We start from the raw sequence: 19,817 nt of genomic DNA, 5'->3' as shown, positions 1-19,817 counted from the left end.
TGTTTTATGTAAGTTTTTCTCGTGATATAATACAGGGTGATCCACTAAATCCCGTCAATACATTAAATATAATATTAATATCGAAAGTTTGTTCACAGGACAGTGACATGAAAAATTAAAATAAAGGAATAATACGTACATTCTTACGTATGAAATCCTTTTTTACTAATCACGTGATCACACTACCTGCCCTGTAGACATTGGCTGGGCTATTTTTCTTTAGCTCAGACCCAGTGTATAATACACCAAAATTATTATATTTATTTCAAACTTTTTATTACATGAAGGTGAATTTACATTTTCATTACATTTTTATTTCAACCTGTATGCACTGAACTCAAGGGAGAAAAACTTTTCTCGCGTTTACACTTGTGTACTGTGAGTGGATTTTCTGATTGCTATCCATAAAGGTTTGTAGTGAACATATTCTTTTCTTTCTGATTCAAGCACATTTTGGAAAGTTCTCTTCTATTTGGACGCATACTACCAATCAAGGTCAACTGTTTCTTTGTCAAAGATCGGCTAATTTTTAACTTGTAAGAAAAGTTATCGCATGTAACATTCAGTCCTCTGTTGAGACAAGAATCCATCGTCTTCAAAACAATATATTCTCCTAACTGTAAGTCCCGACGTCGTTTCCCAGGTAGGGAATGCGTTTTAGTTGATACCGTGACTTTAGAACTGCAAGTAGCCACATTTGAGTCCAAATTTGTCAGGCTTGTTTGTCATATATTACATGTATTTGCATCTCATCTTAGTAGAGAATAACTGTTCATCCACACAAACACTGTCATGGATTTTATAGTGCCTGATACAATTCTCAATGAATAAGTTCTACGCAGATGATACCAAAGCAAGCTTGTTTGCTTTCAGCCTTGAAGAGCTAGAGCACTTTTCATCAAACCGAAGATACTTCGTTATTTCAAGAAATATTTTTCTTTCCATAATCTTTCTGTAAAACACTGGTCCACAGCTTACGTTCTATAGTTCTTTTACAGATATATCTGAAGCTACACGAAATATCAATATTGCTAAAAATGAAAGTGTTCTGCAATTGACAATGACCAAAGAGAATCTTGACGCTGTCTGAGCTTGAATAACGGTGCATTTCAGAATGTTTCTCAACATTGTCTCGTCTATGAACAAGCGAAAAGCACTACCAAAATCACCATCTTCAATATGATGTAACGCATAATATAACGAACAGGTTTCTCACGAAGGATGTCATGTGAGATAGTACACCCAGCATTGTTCTGTCTGTTCATTTTACTCCAACGTGTCCCATGACCTGCTATAAAGACATTTGATTGATTACTTCTGGAAACTTCTGTATCTGTTTCCTTCCTCTTATCCGAAGAAGTAGCTTTAGACAATGCATTCTAGCTACTACTGCTGGCTTCATCGAAGCAATCTCCCTGTTGTTCTTCCAAGCGAAATTCATTTTCATCAAATCTTAGAAAGCACGTAACATTTTATCAGGTCTCATGTTGCTTTTGTAATTATTCATTTGTACGTTCAAGAAAACCTTTCTTTCTACAGAGAACAGTGTTACCAACAAGATACGAACATAATTCAAGAAGAAATCAATCAAAGAAAAAATATTTTACCTTTACAGCAACGAAAATCAGAAATAAAATAGCCTATACACCAAATAGCAAACTCGTTTGAAAAATATTCCAAAATATTTCAAAATTTATTATTTCTAACAGAAATATTACATTTATTATTACCATATAGCGTACAACCTATAAAACAGTCCACATCAACAACAAAATATAGATTTTTAAATGAGGCAGTCAAATTGACGGTTTGGTCCTTCTAGGGGTATACAACAAAAATACGTATTTATTTTAAATAGACACACAATGTTTATATGCTATATCAAACCTCTTCTTAAAATAATAATTCTTGAAGTATGGTTGCGTAGCTCAAAGAAATATATGAGATACAAAAAATTGTTGTACGTGATGCCGTCAAAATGATAGCTTGGCCCTTCTAGTGTTAACATGTCCTGCCAAACTTCCAGATTGAGTAAATTCCGTTCACATTCTTGGCACCTGTGGGCTTTTTTACCCGTATGTGCTGTTAAATTTGAACTATAAGTAAACCTCACCACAATCTTGGCACTTGTAGGGCTTTCCACATGCATGCATGACTGCCAAGGCTGATATTCAATGTTTTATCCGGACACCGGAGCCATCAAATGTTTTATCCTCAATGAATTAGCATAAATTTGCATACGTGCAGAAACAATACTTTTAATCTGCGCCGCAGGCCATTCACAGATATTTTACTTCAGGGCCGCATGGCCATATAAATTTCTTTAACAAACTAAGACTAAAGCCCACGCGGGAAATCACGACTTGAAGAAGAAGAAATGTGAAGCCCGCATGTGGTTTTCATGGCTCCTGTGAAGAACTATGTGAAGCCCATATGCGGGCTTTACGGCAGTCAACGTGTTTTCACGTTTTGCCAAATTCACGCGTCCCTTTCCGGATTCTTAGGACGCGTGACATTCTTCATTCCTATGTATTCAGATGTATGCTGCCAAATTTTGAGGTTGTGTAAATCCCTTTTCACAATCTTGGCACCTGTCGGTGTTTACACGCGCATGTATTAACATTTGTGTTGCCATATCTCCACGTAGAGTAAACCCCTTTCCGCATTCTTGGTACCTGTGGGGTTTTACTACCGTATGTATTAACATGTCTTGTCAAACTTCATCTCTGAGTAAACCTCTTTCCACACTGTTGGCAGGTGTGGGATGTTGCATCTGTATTAATGTGTGTCTTGCCAAATTTCTCCCTTGAGAAAATCCCCTTCCACATTCTTGGTACGTGTGATATTTTTCATTCGTATCTATGAAGATGTGTGCCAAACTTCCAGATTGAGTACATCCCTTTCCACACTCTTGGCATCTGTAGAGTTTTTGACTTTTATGTATTAACATGTGTGTTGCCAAGTTTCCACGTTGAGTAAATGCCTTTCCGCATTAGTTGCACGTGTGAGACTTTTCAGTCGTATGTGTTAACATATGCGCTGGCAAATTTTTACGTCGAGTAAATCCCTTCCCGCATTCATGACAGATGTGAGATTTATAATTCCCATGTACTAACATGTGTGTTGCCAATGTCCCAGATTATGTAAATCCTTTTCCGCATTTTTGGCACCAGTGGGGTTTTACACCTGTATGTATTAACATGTGTTTTGCCAAATTTCCAGATTGTGTAAATCCCTTTCCGCATTTTTGGCACACGTGGGATTTTACACCTGTATGTATTAACATGTGTTTTGCCAAATTTGACCTGCCAGTAAACCTCTTTCCACACTGTTGGCATTTGTACCTGTATGTACTAGTATGTGAGTTGCCAAAGTTCCAGATTGAGTAAATTCCTTTCCGCATTCTTGCCACTTGTGGGGTTTTACACCTATATGTATTAACATGTGTCTTGCCAAAGCTGAGCTGTCAGTAAACGTCTTTCCACACTGTTGGCATTTGTACCTGTATGTACTAGTATGTGAGTTGCCAAAGTTCCAGATTGAGTAAATTCCTTTCCGCATTCTTGGCACTTGTGGGTTAGGCACGTGTATGTATTAAAATGTGTCTTGCCAAACCAATACGTTGAGAAAATCCCTTTCCACATACTTGGCACGTGTAGGATTTTTCACCCGTGTGCGTTAGCATGTGTTTTGCCAAATTTCCGCGTTCAGTAAATCTCTTTCCGCATTCTTGGCACCTGTGGGGTTTTTCACCCGTATGTATTAACATGTGTGTTGCCAAATTTCCGCGTTGAGTAAATCCTTTTCCGCATTCTTGGCATCTGTGGGGTTTTTCACCCGTATGTTTTAACATGTGTGTTGCCAAAGTTCCGCGTTGAGTATATCCCTTTCCGCATTCTTGGCACCTGTGGGGTTTTTCACCCGTATGTATTAACATGTGTCTTGCCAAATTTCCGCGTCCAGTATATCCCTTTCCGCACTCTTGGCATCTGTAGGGTTTTTCACCCGTATGTATTAACATGTGTGTTGCCAAATTTCCGCGTTGACTAAATCCTTTTCCGCATTCTTGGCATCTGTGGGGTTTTTCACCCGTATGTTTTAACATGTGTGTTGCCAAATATCCGCGTCCAGTAAATCCCTTTCCGCATACTTGGCACCTGTGCGGTTCTTCACCCGTATGTATTAACATGTGTCTTGCCAAACTTGAACTATGAGTAAATCCCTTTCCGCACTCTTGGCATCTGTGGGGTTTTTCACCCGTATGTATTAACATGTGTCTTGCCAAATTTCCGCGTTGAGTAAATCCATTTCCGCACTCTTGGCATCTGTGGGGTTTTTCACCCGTATGAATAAACATGTGTGTTGCCAAATTTCTGCGTTCAGTAAATCCTTTTCCGCACTCTTTGCATCTGTGGGGTTTTTCACCCGCATGTATTAACATGTGTGTTGCAAAATTTCCGCGTCCAGTAAATCCCTTTCCGCATTCTTGGCACAGGTGGGATTTTTCTCCCGTATGTATTAACATGTGTGTTGCCAAAGTTCCGCGTTCAGTAAATCCCTTTCCGCATTCTTGGCACCTGTGGGGTTTTTCACCCGTATGTATTAACATGTGTGTTGCCAAATATCCGTGTCGAGTAAATCCCTTTCCGCATTCTTGGCATCTGTAGGGTTTTTCACCCGTATGTATTAACTTGTGTGTTCCCAAATATCCGTGTCGAGTAAATCCCTTTCCGCATTCTTGGCACCTGTGCGGTTTTTCACCCGTATGTATTAACATGTGTCTTGCCAAACTTGAACTATGAGTAAATCCCTTTCCGCACTCTTGGCATCTGTGGGGTTTTTCACCCGTATGTATTAACATGTGTGTTGACAAATTTCTGCGTTCAGTAAATCTTTTTCCGCACTCTTGGCATCTGTGGGGTTTTTCACCCGTATGTATTAACATGTGTGTTGCCAAATCTCCGCGTTGAGTATATCCCTTTCCGCATTCTTGGCACCTGTGGGGTTTTTCACCCGTATGTATTAACATGTGTCTTGCCAAAGTTTCGCGTTCAGTATATCCCTTTCCGCATTCTTGGCATCTGTAGGGTTTTTCACCCGTATGTATTAACATGTGTTTGGCCAAATTTCCGCGTTGAGTATATCCCTTTCCGCATTCTTGGCACCTATGGGGTTTTTCAGCCGTATGTATTAACATGTGTGTCGCCAAATTTCCGCGTTGTGTAAATCCTTTTCCGCATTCTTGGCACCTGTGGGATTTTTCACCCGTATGTATTAACATGTGTCTTGCCAAATTTCCGCGTTGAGTAAATCCATTTCCGCATTCTTGGCATCTGTGGGGTTTTTCTCCCGTATGTATTAACATGTGTGTTGACAAATTTCTGCGTTCAGTAAATCTTTTTCCGCATTCTTGGCATCTGTAGGGTTTTTCACCCGTATTTATTAACATGTGAGTTGCCAAATATCCGCATCCAGTAAATCCCTTTCCGCATTCTTGGCATCTGTGGGGTTTTTCACCCGTATGTTTTAACATGTGTCTTGCCAAACTTGAACTATGAGTAAACCCCTTTCCGCACTCTTGGCATCTATGGCGTTTTTCACCCGTATGTATTAACATGTGTCTTCCCAACTTTGCACGATGAGAAAATCCGCTTCCACACTCTTCACACGTGTGAGTTCTCTCACCAGTATGTATTACCATGTGCGCAGCCGAATTTGAACGATTAATACATTCCTTTTTGCACTCTTGGCATGTACAAGAATTTTCTGCTGTATGAACTAACACTTGTGTCGGCAAATGTGATCGAGAGATTCCCTTGTAAACTTCCTTGTTAGTACGAGATTTCTTACCAAAATGAGAAATATCTTCCATTGGTGTAATGAACGTATGTGCTCTTCTGGAAGGAGTATGTTTATGGAATCTGGAAAAAAATGAATAAACACGAAATGGAAATATATAATAAGAAACTCCACAAAAATGCAAGCGTTGGAATATAAAGTACAGCACTAATAGGAAGATATTTATTTTAAATTATACTTCTTTTGCATCTAAAATATGAGGGGTTCCTAAGTAGTGATAGGTAATATTCCGGAAATTTATGTACAATTACAAAGAAAATTGAATTCTATTACTATATTATGATTTCAGAGGTAAGTTCGTTTTTTATGACAGTTAATTATTACTGTTATGTCCAGAGTATTTTTCAAAATGTATATTCTGAACGGCATTATCTGTTTTTATTATATTTAGAGAATACGCATAAATGTGTATTTACTTAAAATATGTTCTATGCAATTAAATATGTGGAAGGGGGGCGCGGTGGCTCAGTGGTAGAGCGTTCACCTCTGATGCTTGGGGTCCCGGGTTCGATCCCGGCCTCCGCCAAGTGAACTTTGTGGTGGACAAACACCGTGCTCGTGGGTTTTCTCGGGGTTCTCCCGTTTCCTCCCACTTTCTTCATTCCACCATTTCACTCATCTCTCACCATCACCGTCTCGTTTAGCCTAACCGGCATAACCGTGGGACGTAAAACTCAAAGATTTCATTTCATTTAAAATATGTGGAAAAAGTGGTATAGTACTTCCACATACTTTTACACCGCTAAACAGTTTAAATTAATATGTAAGTGGATTTTCTAAACTTGATTCTACTATTGTTATTATAAACATATTAAATTTTTATGTTATAAACAAATTAGGTTGGGTAACTGTCAGAAGACACAGTTGCGCATACATTACTAATAAAACTCCAATTGACCAAAGCAATATATATATTTTAAGATTATATATTTGTGTATAATCTTAAAATATATACACAAATATATAATCTTAAAATATATATACTGCTTGGGTCAGTTGGCGTCTTATTAGTAATCTTGAATTTTCCAAAGCTACAATGAATAATTTACAAGTTGCGCATATATTTTTATGTTCACAATATTTGCAAGATACTGACATAGTTTTATAATTTAGCACGAAACATTGAAACACACGACCTTTCTTCCTACCTATTTCTTGAAATTTTATGCGTTATTTCACATACAAGAAAATTCGAGTCAGAGAGAAGACACCGACGTCTATTACTAACGAAGTTTCGGGGTGTATTAATTGTACTTCATCTCTGTTTCTACATAATTTCTACATTACTATACAAACTGGTTCCTTTTCATCATTTTCAAATTAGTACTTTGCTACTCTTTAGTGCAAATAGAAATGGTACTTAAAATATCATATTATTAGTTATTTAAAGTACTGTCGAAAGTGTTTCTTTTTAAATCTCCAAATTATTTAAAACCTAGAAGTAAATAATAATAAATGAAAATAAAGTAATTAGAAACATGGTTTTTATAATTTGGAAGATAAAGTAAAGAAATGAAAATAAATTCCTTTCCGCGAATTCATATGCCAGGGAAAATACCCTGCAATATTCCCTTTTTTATTTTCCTTTCCACCGGGAATATTCCCACTGCCCATCACTATTCCCAAGCACTCGTACAGTATATTTCGTGATGAACTGAAATCTCGTACTATGGAACTATTACATGATATGTCGTAGAAATATGGAATTTACAACAATCGAGTGCTTTCCGTAGGAGTTATATTCTCCACAGACGAGAATGCATTGTGTTTACATTTTAAAAAAAAAGAAATCAGATTAACTCAAGTACGCACCAAGGTGCATATGTTACAGTATGGAATGAACATGATTTTAAAGGTGAAAATGGACGTAGGAAGTCAATTAATATATTTATAAATAACATTATTAATTTAAGTGACAGAAACTTTAGTCAATGCGAGAACTTGTTGCAATTACTATAATCACAAGGGAACAAAGGAAGGCTATAACATCTTTTAAAATTTTGCACAAAATACGTCATTTGAAGTAGTGTAACATAAACTGCTGGTATATTTGGTATCCTCGGATTGTTTTCATATATTTGATTTTACTATTTCTGACTGTTGTGATATTAAAATTTTAATTCACATTACGATCTTCAGGGCCATTGTGATACAATTGTAGGTGCTTTTTCGAAATAAAACCTTTTGAGAAACGTCGAGTTTTCAATTCCTCGTAATTTTTCACCTATTTATAAGAAATGTGATTATGAATATAAAATTCGGCGCTGGATAATGAGGAAATGTAGTGCCCCGTTCGTCTTCTTTGTGTTGTTAGTGTTACAAGCATTTCGAATTTCATAGGATTTTAAGCTGTAACGTCCTCATCTTGCACACAGGAAAGAAACTCTGCTATTCTACATTCCGGTTAGCACATAGAATTTAAATTTGTAATATACTCATGACGACATTGAACGTTAACAAAATTCTTTACTTGGTTTTCAACACTACTATCGCTGGGTATGTCAAACAACGTCTCTTGGGTATTATTTACATTGAGAAAAAGTTCAGTGTTTATTGTTTATTACTTTAAAGTTTAAAGAACTTGTCAAGATAAAGGGTCCACTCTGTATATTTAAACATTGTTAGGGTCGTCAAGTCTAGGGGCTTCGGTGGGCAGGCCATGTAGCTAGAATAGAAAAAAAGTAGAAACGCTTTCAGTCTTGACTGGAAGTCCAATCGGAAAACGACCATTAGGAAGACCTAGGCGCAGATGGGAGGACAATATTAAGATGGATCTCGCAGAGATTGGAATAGAAAGTAGAAACTGGGTGCAGTTAGCTAAGGATAGAAGTCAGTGGAGAGCTTTTGTGAACGCGGCATTGAACCTCCGGGTTCCATAGGCCATAGAGTTAGTTAGTTCTGTATATTTAAAAAATGAAAGAAACGTGTTATAATTTACATTATAAAGGGAAGGCAGTTGAATTCTTTGAAATTAGTTTTGTAATATCTTGGTTGTCTACCTTCACCTCAGTTTTTATCATCTTCCTTTCATTGAAATGGGTATGATAAGAGGAACAGAATTTGAAATGTTCGTCAAAAATTATCATCTCACGAGTCACTCTTTTTAGAGAGAGATAACTTAGTACACATGCTTATCATTCAAAATTAACTGCGTCGTGCACTAGTGTTTTGGAAAATACTGTATTCCCAAGAAAGGGAAAAAGATCTGTGTATTACTTCTTAGTACGAAAATTTCAAATCCAGCTTCTTTCATTATGTCAGGAAACGAGCAAATCGTTTGAAATTAAATTTTATACTGAAGTTACTACTGCCTCGGACAGCAATGAGGATCCTATCAGTAATCGAACTTATGTAAAACTAGGGTATATGACGAGTGAATTTTGTCAGGATGGTTAAATTTGCTACATAAAATCTTTAGTATAAACCAGTGGGCAAATGATCTACGCTTTAAGGGCTGAAAGCGGACTATTTGTGTAGTTTTCAATTATATATCAAATTATAGTTTTGTAGTATAATATAAAATTATTATCTTATTTATATCACGTTATCTAATACAGTTTAGTGACCACAGTTTTGCCAGCACAGAAGGAATTGAAGAAAACTAGGTTTTCAAGTGGATGTTGCGTCTTAAACCCATACATCTCCGAGAAATCTACCGCAGATACAAGAAGAGAGCAACTTAGATGAATTAGCAGAGAAAATAGAACAAAATTAGCAATTAGAAACTCCACAAAAAGAAAAAAGACAACCAAACGATTACAGAGTAAAACAGAAACCTTCCGGATCAGTGAAAAAGAAGACGTGAAAAGAAAAACGCTTAAAATTAGGGAACTCTATCAACATACAACAGAAAGTAATTTAAGACAAAACAGATTAAATAAATATAGAGTTTAAAAATACTAAAATAAAAGGATAGAATCAAAGAAAAACAGCTGGGAAACACATTGGAACTAATTTAAATCTACATTCCTACCCTACAATTATAAGTAAAACACCTACCACCCTCTCAACTCTAAAAAGAACAAATGGTACATATACAAATAATGGGGAAGAAACAATAGACAATCTAATAAAATCTCTATTACCACATGATATACGAGGAGAAGATAATGGTTCACAAAGCTTCATTAGAGGAGAATAGCAATTACCATCTTTAGAAGAGAGAACAGAAGTAATTGGAAAACAAGAAATAATAAATCACATAAAACGAGTTAAAAGCAAAGAACCTTCAGGACCAGATGGAATAAAATCGGAAAGTTTTAAGAATGATGCTGACAAATGGGCACCATACCTAGGAAAACTTTTCAACTTGTTTGGAAACGGACGAATTCCAGAAAGGTGGAAACAAGCAAATTCGATCAAATTAAAAAGTCAGATTTCAAGAAAAACTGCGATAAAAAATCCTATCGCACTATCAGCTTATTAAATGTATTAAGTAAAGTTTCAGAACGAACCATTGTGGAAACAATAAACAAAAACAGAATTTTAAAGAAAAATTGCAGTATGGTTCTAGAAGAGAAAAAAACCGAAACAGCTGTAAGAAGACTAATTGATCTCATTTAAGAGAGTAAACTGGAAAACTATCTACTTGTTATCTATTCCGACATCAGTGGTGCTTTTGACAATTTATGGTTGCTCGCACTTTTCGAAGAACTCAAAAAACTTAAAGTTAGCAAAGCTCTAGAAAATTATGCTGGATTACTGTACTGACAGAACGATTAGTTTAAAATCTCCAGGAAAGATATAACAACAATAAGCACCAAAGGATGCGCACAGGGTTCAATATGTGGACCTACAATGTGGGACATTACTTTCCAACCATGCTTAAGAAAACTAAACAATCTATAAGAAACATTAAGCCTAGTGGGATATGCGGACGATTTTAAAATTGTGATGACAGCATCTATAAGAAAACAAATAAAGCAAAAAGGAAATATAATATTAGAAAATCTAGAAAGATGCTGTGTATAAAATAAATTAACTCTATCGGTTAATAAAACGAATATTACAGTATTTGGCCAAACTGTACAGAAAAAACCCAGTCAAAATTAGGAACATTAAAATAGGAATTGTGAACGAATTCAAATATCTAGGTGTATGGCTAGACAAACCGCTAAACTACGAAAAACATAACTGAAACAACAGATAAGATAAAAAAATAGTCAACAAACTCTAAACATTCGCTATAAAAGATTTTAAAATTGACAGATTTTTTTTTTAAAATTGTATAACAAAGCTATTCTAATGGCTATTGCACAATATTGTGACGGAATCTGGAGTCATAGACTGTTTCCAAAGAAAAACCTAAGGCAAAAATTAATAAGAGTGCAGCGATTAATGCTAATTAAAACCCATGTCATCATAAAAGCTATCTTTGCAGAAACAATACAACTTTTGGCTAATGAAGAACCCATACACCTTAAGATATTGGAAAGCACGGGGGAGTTAACAGCACCGAAGACCATATTAACTGATTAAACGAAAATGGGAAGATGAATGGAGGGATTGAATAAAGGGACAAAGAACAAGAACCATTATCCCAAACTTAAACATAAGAAATGGGAACAATAAGCAGTGAATTAATAGAATACTTCTTTGGACATGGACCGTTGAGACACACTGCTGCTCTCGATTTACAGGATGAGTCGAATAATGAGCATCCTTTTTCAACCACTTGAAAATTGGTCTGCATGAACTGTTCTCTTCCTCTTGTTGCCACAACATGAACGAGGTTTGGGGTATTCATTTGACGTAGAAAGTCGAGACTCATCTATGTCGTCTGCAACTGCGTGAATCACATGCTCACCTGACACGTCAGGGGGAGATTATCATCGTTCATATCACAATCGTCCCCTTCTTCTTCATCGCTTATTTCTGCAGGTTAAGAAGGCAATATTACAAAATCTTCTTCATTATAATCTGAGTCTAAGAGATAATGAACAGCTTCCTCGAGTGTTAGAAAAGTATGACATTGAGCCATTGTCAATGTGTAATTGAATCAGCACAATAAGGAAAATAACCATTGGCAAACCAATATCCATATAAAAATGTCAGTGATAGTCGCTTTTGTGCACTTAGTTCTTCCTTTCCGTTGACATTGCGGAAGTGCAACACTAAACAATCAATGGACGTAAACATCCAAGAAATAGTGTGAAGTAAACTTTGTGCACACGTTGCCCTCTAGTATCTCCTTTGTGATACTCTGACACCGCAGCAGGTTGAGACGTGCGATGGGGTGTTGCCAGATCAACAAATAAAGTCATTCTCGTGTCAGGCTTCAAAATTATGCATTTAGAGAAAACTAAAACTGTGTTATAAAGAATGAATTTATATAAACTAACAATCAAAAAATAACAATCATACCTTTCAGTTTGTGAACAATATTAAAGTTCCTTTTTATTTTGAATCAAACAAGGAAAGAGAAACGAAGTGTTGCGAAAATCTACATTAGCGGGAAATGGGTTAAAGCAGAAGAATGTTTGGTGTTAGCAGATTTTGCAGAACATTATTCATTTATCGTTCAGAATGAGACACAGAGTTTCCAATGGATCAATATTCAAGCCAATTCAACATTCAAACTTTCGTTTTCTATTTCAAAGAGAATGATAAATTAGAACACAAAAGTGTTTGTTTTTCAAGTCACCACTTAAAGCACGGTACGACAACATTTTATTGCTTTCAAGAGGTTTTCAAAGCGTATATTAAAGAAATACATCGGAACATAAGAAAACTTATTTACTTTACTGATGGAGCTTCAAGTCAATATAAAAAACAAAAGAACTTTGCTAATCTATGCTGTCACAAACAGGACTTCTATCTTGACGCTGAGTTGCACTTTTTCGGATCATTCCATGGGAAAAACGCCTGTGACGGTGTGGGTGGAACTACAAAATAAGAAGTTGCAACAGCAAAATTGCAAAGGCCAATATATAATTAAATACTCACTTAGATAACATGTTTTCATTTTGTAATGAGAAATCACAAAACGTAAAATATTTTCTGGTGAAATCACATGAAATAACTAAAATCTCAGAAACCTTACAAAAACGTTTGAACTCCCTACCAGAGTTGTATGTATTAGAAGCTACCACAAATATGTTCATATCTCAGAAGGCACTTCATTTCAGAGTCAAAGGATTACGACGACCATTCTGTGTAACGTATTCTACTGCTTTCATCAAAGTAGTTTGTTAATATCAAACATAATGAAATGGATATCTTGCTGACATGCAGCTGTTTTGTGTTTTTTAACAACAATACATTTTTTCAAAATAGTTTTCTTTATTGCAATCTCAGTTGTGTTAAACGCTTCGGGTAAGGTACTCTCTCTCAAATCGTAGTAGGTTATTAGTATTGTTCAAATTCCATCAACTTAAGTGCTATGAATAGGAAAATACGCAAAAAATATTGAAACAATCCACAAATATACAGCATATCAACGAGCTCTGAAGACATAGGTATATACCTATAAGCCTAGTTTTTTCTTCAATTCATTACCAATCAAATGCTTTTGGTTTTATCCTTCTCGATCAAGCACGTTTGACGTAATGAACGTTTTAGTTAACCCTTACAATCTTGAAACTAGGCTCGTGCCACAAAACAAACATGGCCTCCACTTGCAAACCGCTTCAGATAAACATATTATGACCACAGTTTTAAAGTCTTAAAACTGAAGCAAACGAACGCGTAAGATCCATAATTTTCAGAAATTCTCGAGTAACCAATTTATTTTTTCTAGATCACTTCAGATAGACTGACCTTTGTGGGTAGTGTGATGCTTGTATGTTTGCCTAATGTTGGGAAAAATATATGAAAATGTGATTAAAATTAATACGGGACAAAACCAGATAGTGTGAAAGAAGTGTTAGCACTGAATGAATTGACATATCGAAAAGATACACATAATTACAACTATAATAATGCACACAAGCACTGCTTAGCATAGACGAAAACTATACCAGAAGGCTGATCGTAAAACAACGAAAGACGTAAACACAAGCCATTTGTTTCAAACCTCTGAATCAAATCACTTTATTATACGTTTGGTTCACATGAGGAAGAGTTATATACAGAACACGTTCATTTTCGTTTGCCTTAGCGTACGGTGCATTGGCTTGGAACACTCAGATTGGATTCCCGACGGGAGGTTATGTGGTTCGGATACAAAGTTAGGCTGTAAATCAACGCCTCATATAGCCTCTGCTCACCCGGACGCTAACTCAAATCTAATCCAATCAAGTCTTCGTTAGGCCCAATGAGCGTTTAAGTCATTGGGAGAGCTTGCTTCAGTTCACCGTATATGTCGGTATATTGTTTCATTACGGTTAAATCGACTGCAATCAAACGGAAAGATGGTTCTGTGGATCCGGAATCATCGCATTTTTCCATATATGTTTAACAGAATTCAACCAGAAAATAATTGTTCCAGAATCTGATCCATATTAAAGAAATCACTATACTTCAGCTGCTTTTATGTTCGTGAATGGTTTACATTTATAAACAGGCGAGTATACGCAAAAGATGGTTAAAGGTGTTTTGCTAAAATTATCACATTTGTTTGTCCATACAATAAAGACACACATGTGCAAAGCACTTTTGACCGCCTCGAAAACAGATGTAGAATTCTTTAAGGGTGAAACTGATATTATTTTGCCTGCAAATGTCATACAAAAGTAGCAAGAGAAAACCTTTTATCTATTAGCTTTGCGGACGGTACAAGTGCATATTATGAGACCTCCATCTCAAGATATAACAGTGTGAGGAACGAACTTTTACCAGTTAAGTTAATGAGTCATATAATAAAATCAGCTACTTGTAAAAGAGGAAAAGTTGAATTTATGGTTGGTCTAATAAGAGTTCGTTTATGATACATCAATATTAAAATATCACAATAAGTAAAAGGATTCAGGAACGTTATATAAAAACCTCGATAGTTCGTATAAAGATCTTATATAAAAAAACTTGATAATTCCTTCGTGTGATCCACATTTGGTATTTTTAATTATTAAGGTGTTTTGTATATAAAATAATGTTACAGTTTCAAAACCGATATATTAATGAATATCAAAGTATCATTTTTATATCATGAACACTTTTTGAGTGAGAGGGGAAACATAAATAATTCGGCGAGGTACTCTTCCCTGTAATAGGAAACGTATTACCGAATATTGACACTACTCAGAAATGTGTAAGTATTTAATCATGATATTTAACCCTGGTGCAAGGAGGCTTATAGCAATATACAATTACCTTTGCATAATTATCTCAGTGCCGAACTTACCTTTCACAACGCTGCGCATTAAGTTGCATTATTTGTGTTCAAATATTTGCGATTCCAATAATACAGTTTAAGATAAAGGAAAAAGGAATACTTAACGAAGTATTGCAAATCTTGAAAAGAAATATTTATACAAAACATATTCCAGATGAAATAAATGCATTAAAACGTACCTCGGGGCCTGTACATTGCTACCAACTTCTCGATTATCATTTTCTTGAACATCCTCTTCATCATCGTTCTTGTCTCCGATAGTGGCAAACATGTGACTGCTTGACCCTTCTGTGATGTTTGTAAGATCGGAAGAAGCTGGCCTGATGTTACTGCGAAAATGTTCGGCATTTACAAATGCATCAGCCGTTGGTAAACGCTTCACCAAACATATAGCTTTGGAAGTTAGTTTCCGATCTAATATTGTTTCTTCTTTATTCCTTTGTAAATCGATATTCTCTCCTTCCGTTGCACTTTCTCGTTTCTTATATTCCACATGTACTGCAAGAGGGTCTTTATGGTCATTAGTATTACTAGCACATAGCTTATAATCACATTCTTCAAATGACTCATTTTCTGTTTTCATTTCAACTTTAATACGATCGTTTTCTGTTTTTATTTCAATGTTATTATAGGAAAAGCTGAAATAATGTGATGCCATTTCGATCATACAAAACTGTTCACGTCGGATTTGAAACCTTCAGCAGTTATTGTTCGAGAAAAACCAATAGATCTGAAACCAGAAAAATATTATTCGCTTTAACAAAATTTATGAGCGGGCCGGAAGAAGACAACGGTAACTGCCGTTTCAGGTGAAATTGAATTAGTGGGTTACATTGTTTAAAATCATACTAGGGATGTAAAAAGTACTGAAAGGAGTACTTTAAAATATCCACAATTTTACTACTACTTATACCAAAATAATGACAGACTTAAAAGCCGAAAATACAGAACTAAACAGAAATATGGAAATACTCACCAATATACGATTTTTTAAATTTTACTCCATATCAAAGAAAAACCTATTATTTTCTTCTACTTACATACGAGATATCATAGGCCTATATCTTCTTTCTTTCATATCATTACACTTTTCTAATACATTGCTATATTTTATGGAGATACGTTACTTGCTTTTTTCTCTTTTCTTGACATATATTTATCAATACTCAACGTAGATAGCTGTTGTATGAGCACAGAAAAGCCAAAACTAAAATATTTCTACTATATTACTAGCTTACATTTTTAAAATAAAACATGACAGCAATGCTATTCAAATTTTAGCGTATTTGAAAAATCGAGATAATCTAAATAGTAGTTATTATGTCACTTCGCATAACTATGCCTTACGTTGAGAAACTATGCATACAATTTGTTGAAGAACAGCACGGAATGACCTTAAGATGTTTGGTTAGACTGAATGGGCCTTATGCAGAGTCGTTCTGACAAGTGATTAGTGCAATACTAAAGAGCTCGACTAACATACGTTTCCTGCAGTAGTCAAACCTTTAGTATGACGCTAATAATAAGTGTAAACGACTATGCATAAGGCGGAATATGTTTAGCTTCGGTTAGGGCAAAGTGGTACTAGTAGCGGTAGCCAGTGGGATTATTCCCAGTGGACGGAAAATAAAAAATGAGGATATTCCAGGTTTTTCTCCTGGCATATACCTAGTAAATTGCTGGGACCTGGGAGGGAATTTATTTTCCTTTCTTTACTTTATTTTCGAAATTATAAGAATAATATAACTAATTAGTTTGATATATTATCATTTATTCTAGGTTTTAAATTATTTGGAGATTGAAAGATTAAAATTCGTTGACTGTACTTTATATAATTAATTACTAATACTAGTTGAACCTGCGCTCTCTACACAGCGCATCATTCGCATATGAGCATAAATCTCCTTCTTATTCTTCACAACATCTGTGCACGTCCCTTTACAGACACAACTGAAAGAAGTCTTGGAAAAAATTGGCAAGGCGTATCATAAAGGGGAGATTTTATGGATTTTTTTCCCAATATCTCACACCGTTTGCACGATTTGAGCCTACTTCCGGTTGGAGTTTCCAATTATGCATGACCAGCGTTTTCTTTCTTCTTGCATGCAGTATGTAATAAGCAAACACATTACATACACAATTAATTATAATGACAGCTATATATGGTGTTCTTTGGGCAAAACAATTCAAAAATATTCATCTTAGACTGGAGAAATGGTTATCCTTCCTTTTTCATTATTACTTGGCCATGAAACGAACGCTTGAGACATACGCAACCCATATATACAACAGTGTGGTGTTGGAATGTATAACGCGTAGGGTATGATGCTTTAGCTTTTTAATTTCAACGTTTCCAGTGTATCCTGAAAATGTTATAAAGAAATAATGACCATGGTTTTTTTTTATATTTAATTAGAACTGGACAATCTACGCAAAATTTCCAATCGATCAGTGAGAGCCTGTAGTTTCCGAGATCTCATTGTCGAAAGGATTGACCACAAACATATAAATGTCCATAACATATAGTTTAAAAGAACTGAAAGATGGAAGCACAATTCACGTGCATTTATTTTAGAGAAGGTTTATTAAAATACAAAGGCTTTTTGCAATAATTTTATATCATAAACTTTATGAAAAAGATCTAGTTAACTTATTTATTTAAAGAACACAAACTTAAGATGTTTGTCTCTGTTAAACGTGAAATCACACATAACGGTAAATGAAGGATTTGAAATACTCACCAATATACGATTTTTTTAAATTTTTCCCCTTTGTCAAAGGAAAACCTATTACTTTCTTCTACTTACATACGAAATACCATAGGCCTATAGGTTCTTTGTTCCATATCATTATAATTTTCTTATACATTATTACATTTTATCGAGGCTCCCTTTTCACACAGCCCCGCACTCGCCTTGCTACGACTCGGGTAGAGAGCATTTGTACTTTGTAATGGCTGCGTAGCACAGCTAGGTGATTTTTTACGCTGTAGTTGTTACATTATACATCCAGAAGCTGTACATATGCACAAATCGTAAAAGAATTATAATTTTTCAACAATTACTTCTGGTGGTCCCATAGAACTTTATCTAGGCCAAGCGACATATTTTCATGCTGACAACCGCAAATCCTTCAGGGCTCAATAAGAAGGAAATTAGTGAAACAATTATATTTTTTCGCCAATTATTTCGAGTAGTGGGCCTAAACTAAATCGGCACGATTTTCTCAACCTTACAGGCAAACAATCGTATATTATTTCCTCCTTTTACAAATATTGGTTTGACTCAGACATGACTGTTAGTACATTACATCATAGTTGCCTGATAATCTTCATCTCAAGTTCCTTTTTCTACGACAGTGAATGTTTTCTCCCGGAGCTACAAAAATCCCTAAGGAGGTTTTTCCGATCGGACTGAAGTAGGGTTACACGTGCTTTCGCAGTATTTCTTTTAATCTTAGGCAGAAAACTTCTCAACTCATCACTACTACAATTAATTTTCCAATGACATATTAACACTTGGTATTAAAGACGTACGCGTACGGAGTGGCCGAACATACTGAGACTGTGCTCACATAAAGACATGTTTCCAATCAAGATTTATTTTGTTTTCCTTCGAAATTGTACGAAGTTAGCAATCTTAAATTATACCCTTGATTTCATAGATCGGAATTTAGTTACTGGATGAAGAGCAAAATCGTCCTTACTATTCTCTTGGTGTTCTTGTCTGATACCGATTTTATCACATCCTAGCACAAAAATCGCGAGAAAATATACCTAACAATATCATTCTCATAAATTTGGAAAAAGAATTTAATGAACGTGCCAGCCAGTAATCTTTTTCCTGCAGGGGCATTTCACACGTATCAATAGATTTGATCTAATTTTGCATACTGTATGGCAGAACTACCAGCAGCATATTATTCGCTTTGGATTTATGAAAATTATTTGCGAGTGGTTGATTGTAGGAATGAGGGGACCCCATGAGGAATCTTTCCCAACATATGCAATTACTAGGCTGATTTAATGACTCACACCAGAGCACGAGATTCACAGTGTTTGAATCACAAGGCATTCGTGTTGTTTGGTAGCACCTTAGCACAAACTGGTTTCTTCTTTAATGTAGATATTTTCAATTGTACCGAGTATTTACACACAAATCATGAAAGAATTTATGTTTTAAACAATTATTCGTGCAGTTTTACTATACAGATCCATAGGATAAGTAGTTGTAGCAGTTGGAGTAGTAGCAGGAACGGGTTAAAAGCCCCGCAGGGGTTTGCTGGTTTTTGTTCTAGACATAAAATGAGCAAATTTAACACTTGGCCAAATGTTTCCGTACATCTTAGAATCTTTCGATTCGTATAGTAAAATTCCACCAAATTATTTCTGGTGGATCCCGTGAATTCCATCCATGCTAAGTAGAATTTTGTGATGAGAGCGAAAAATTCTGGAGGATAATGAGAACCATAAGAAGTACGAAATTTTTTCGTGAAATACTAACTCGGAGTAAACTTTAATATACTCGACCCACCTACGCATCGACAAGTAGGACCGCTTCAGTTATAGTATTGTAAGATAGAGATAAGAACGGGTTAGCTTAACCTTAGGGTAGTTTAGACTCATTTTCAGTTTTTTTTTTCTCAGTGAGTATGCAAGTTGGTACAGGCATTGCAAAGTTAACCCCTA

General features: G+C 35.6%; 1 protein-coding gene across 3 annotated transcripts in view; it reads right to left on the bottom strand.

The window, feature by feature from the left end:
- Nucleotides 1-1,976: 1,976 nt before the first annotated feature.
- LOC145662228 (uncharacterized) overlaps nucleotides 1,977-19,817 on the bottom strand; it is a 159,459-nt gene continuing 141,618 nt past the window's right edge. For all 3 annotated transcript variants that reach the window (XM_081727572.1, XM_081727571.1, XM_081727570.1), the window contains exons 2-3: nucleotides 15,310-15,860; nucleotides 1,977-5,921 (exon numbers count right to left, since the gene is read on the bottom strand). In XM_081727572.1, coding sequence (XP_081583698.1) covers nucleotides 3,578-5,921; nucleotides 15,310-15,797 — 2,832 coding nt within the window. In that variant the 5' untranslated portion in view covers nucleotides 15,798-15,860 and the 3' untranslated portion in view covers nucleotides 1,977-3,577. The remainder of the gene's footprint in view (nucleotides 5,922-15,309; nucleotides 15,861-19,817) is intronic.

This window comes from Thermobia domestica, chromosome 10, assembly GCF_964235325.1.
Source record: "Thermobia domestica chromosome 10, izTheDome1.hap1.1, whole genome shotgun sequence".
NCBI classification, from domain to species: Eukaryota; Metazoa; Arthropoda; class Insecta; order Zygentoma; family Lepismatidae; genus Thermobia; species Thermobia domestica.
The sequence above is the reverse complement of the archived record's forward strand: the minus strand, read 5'-3'. Positions and strand labels throughout refer to the sequence as shown.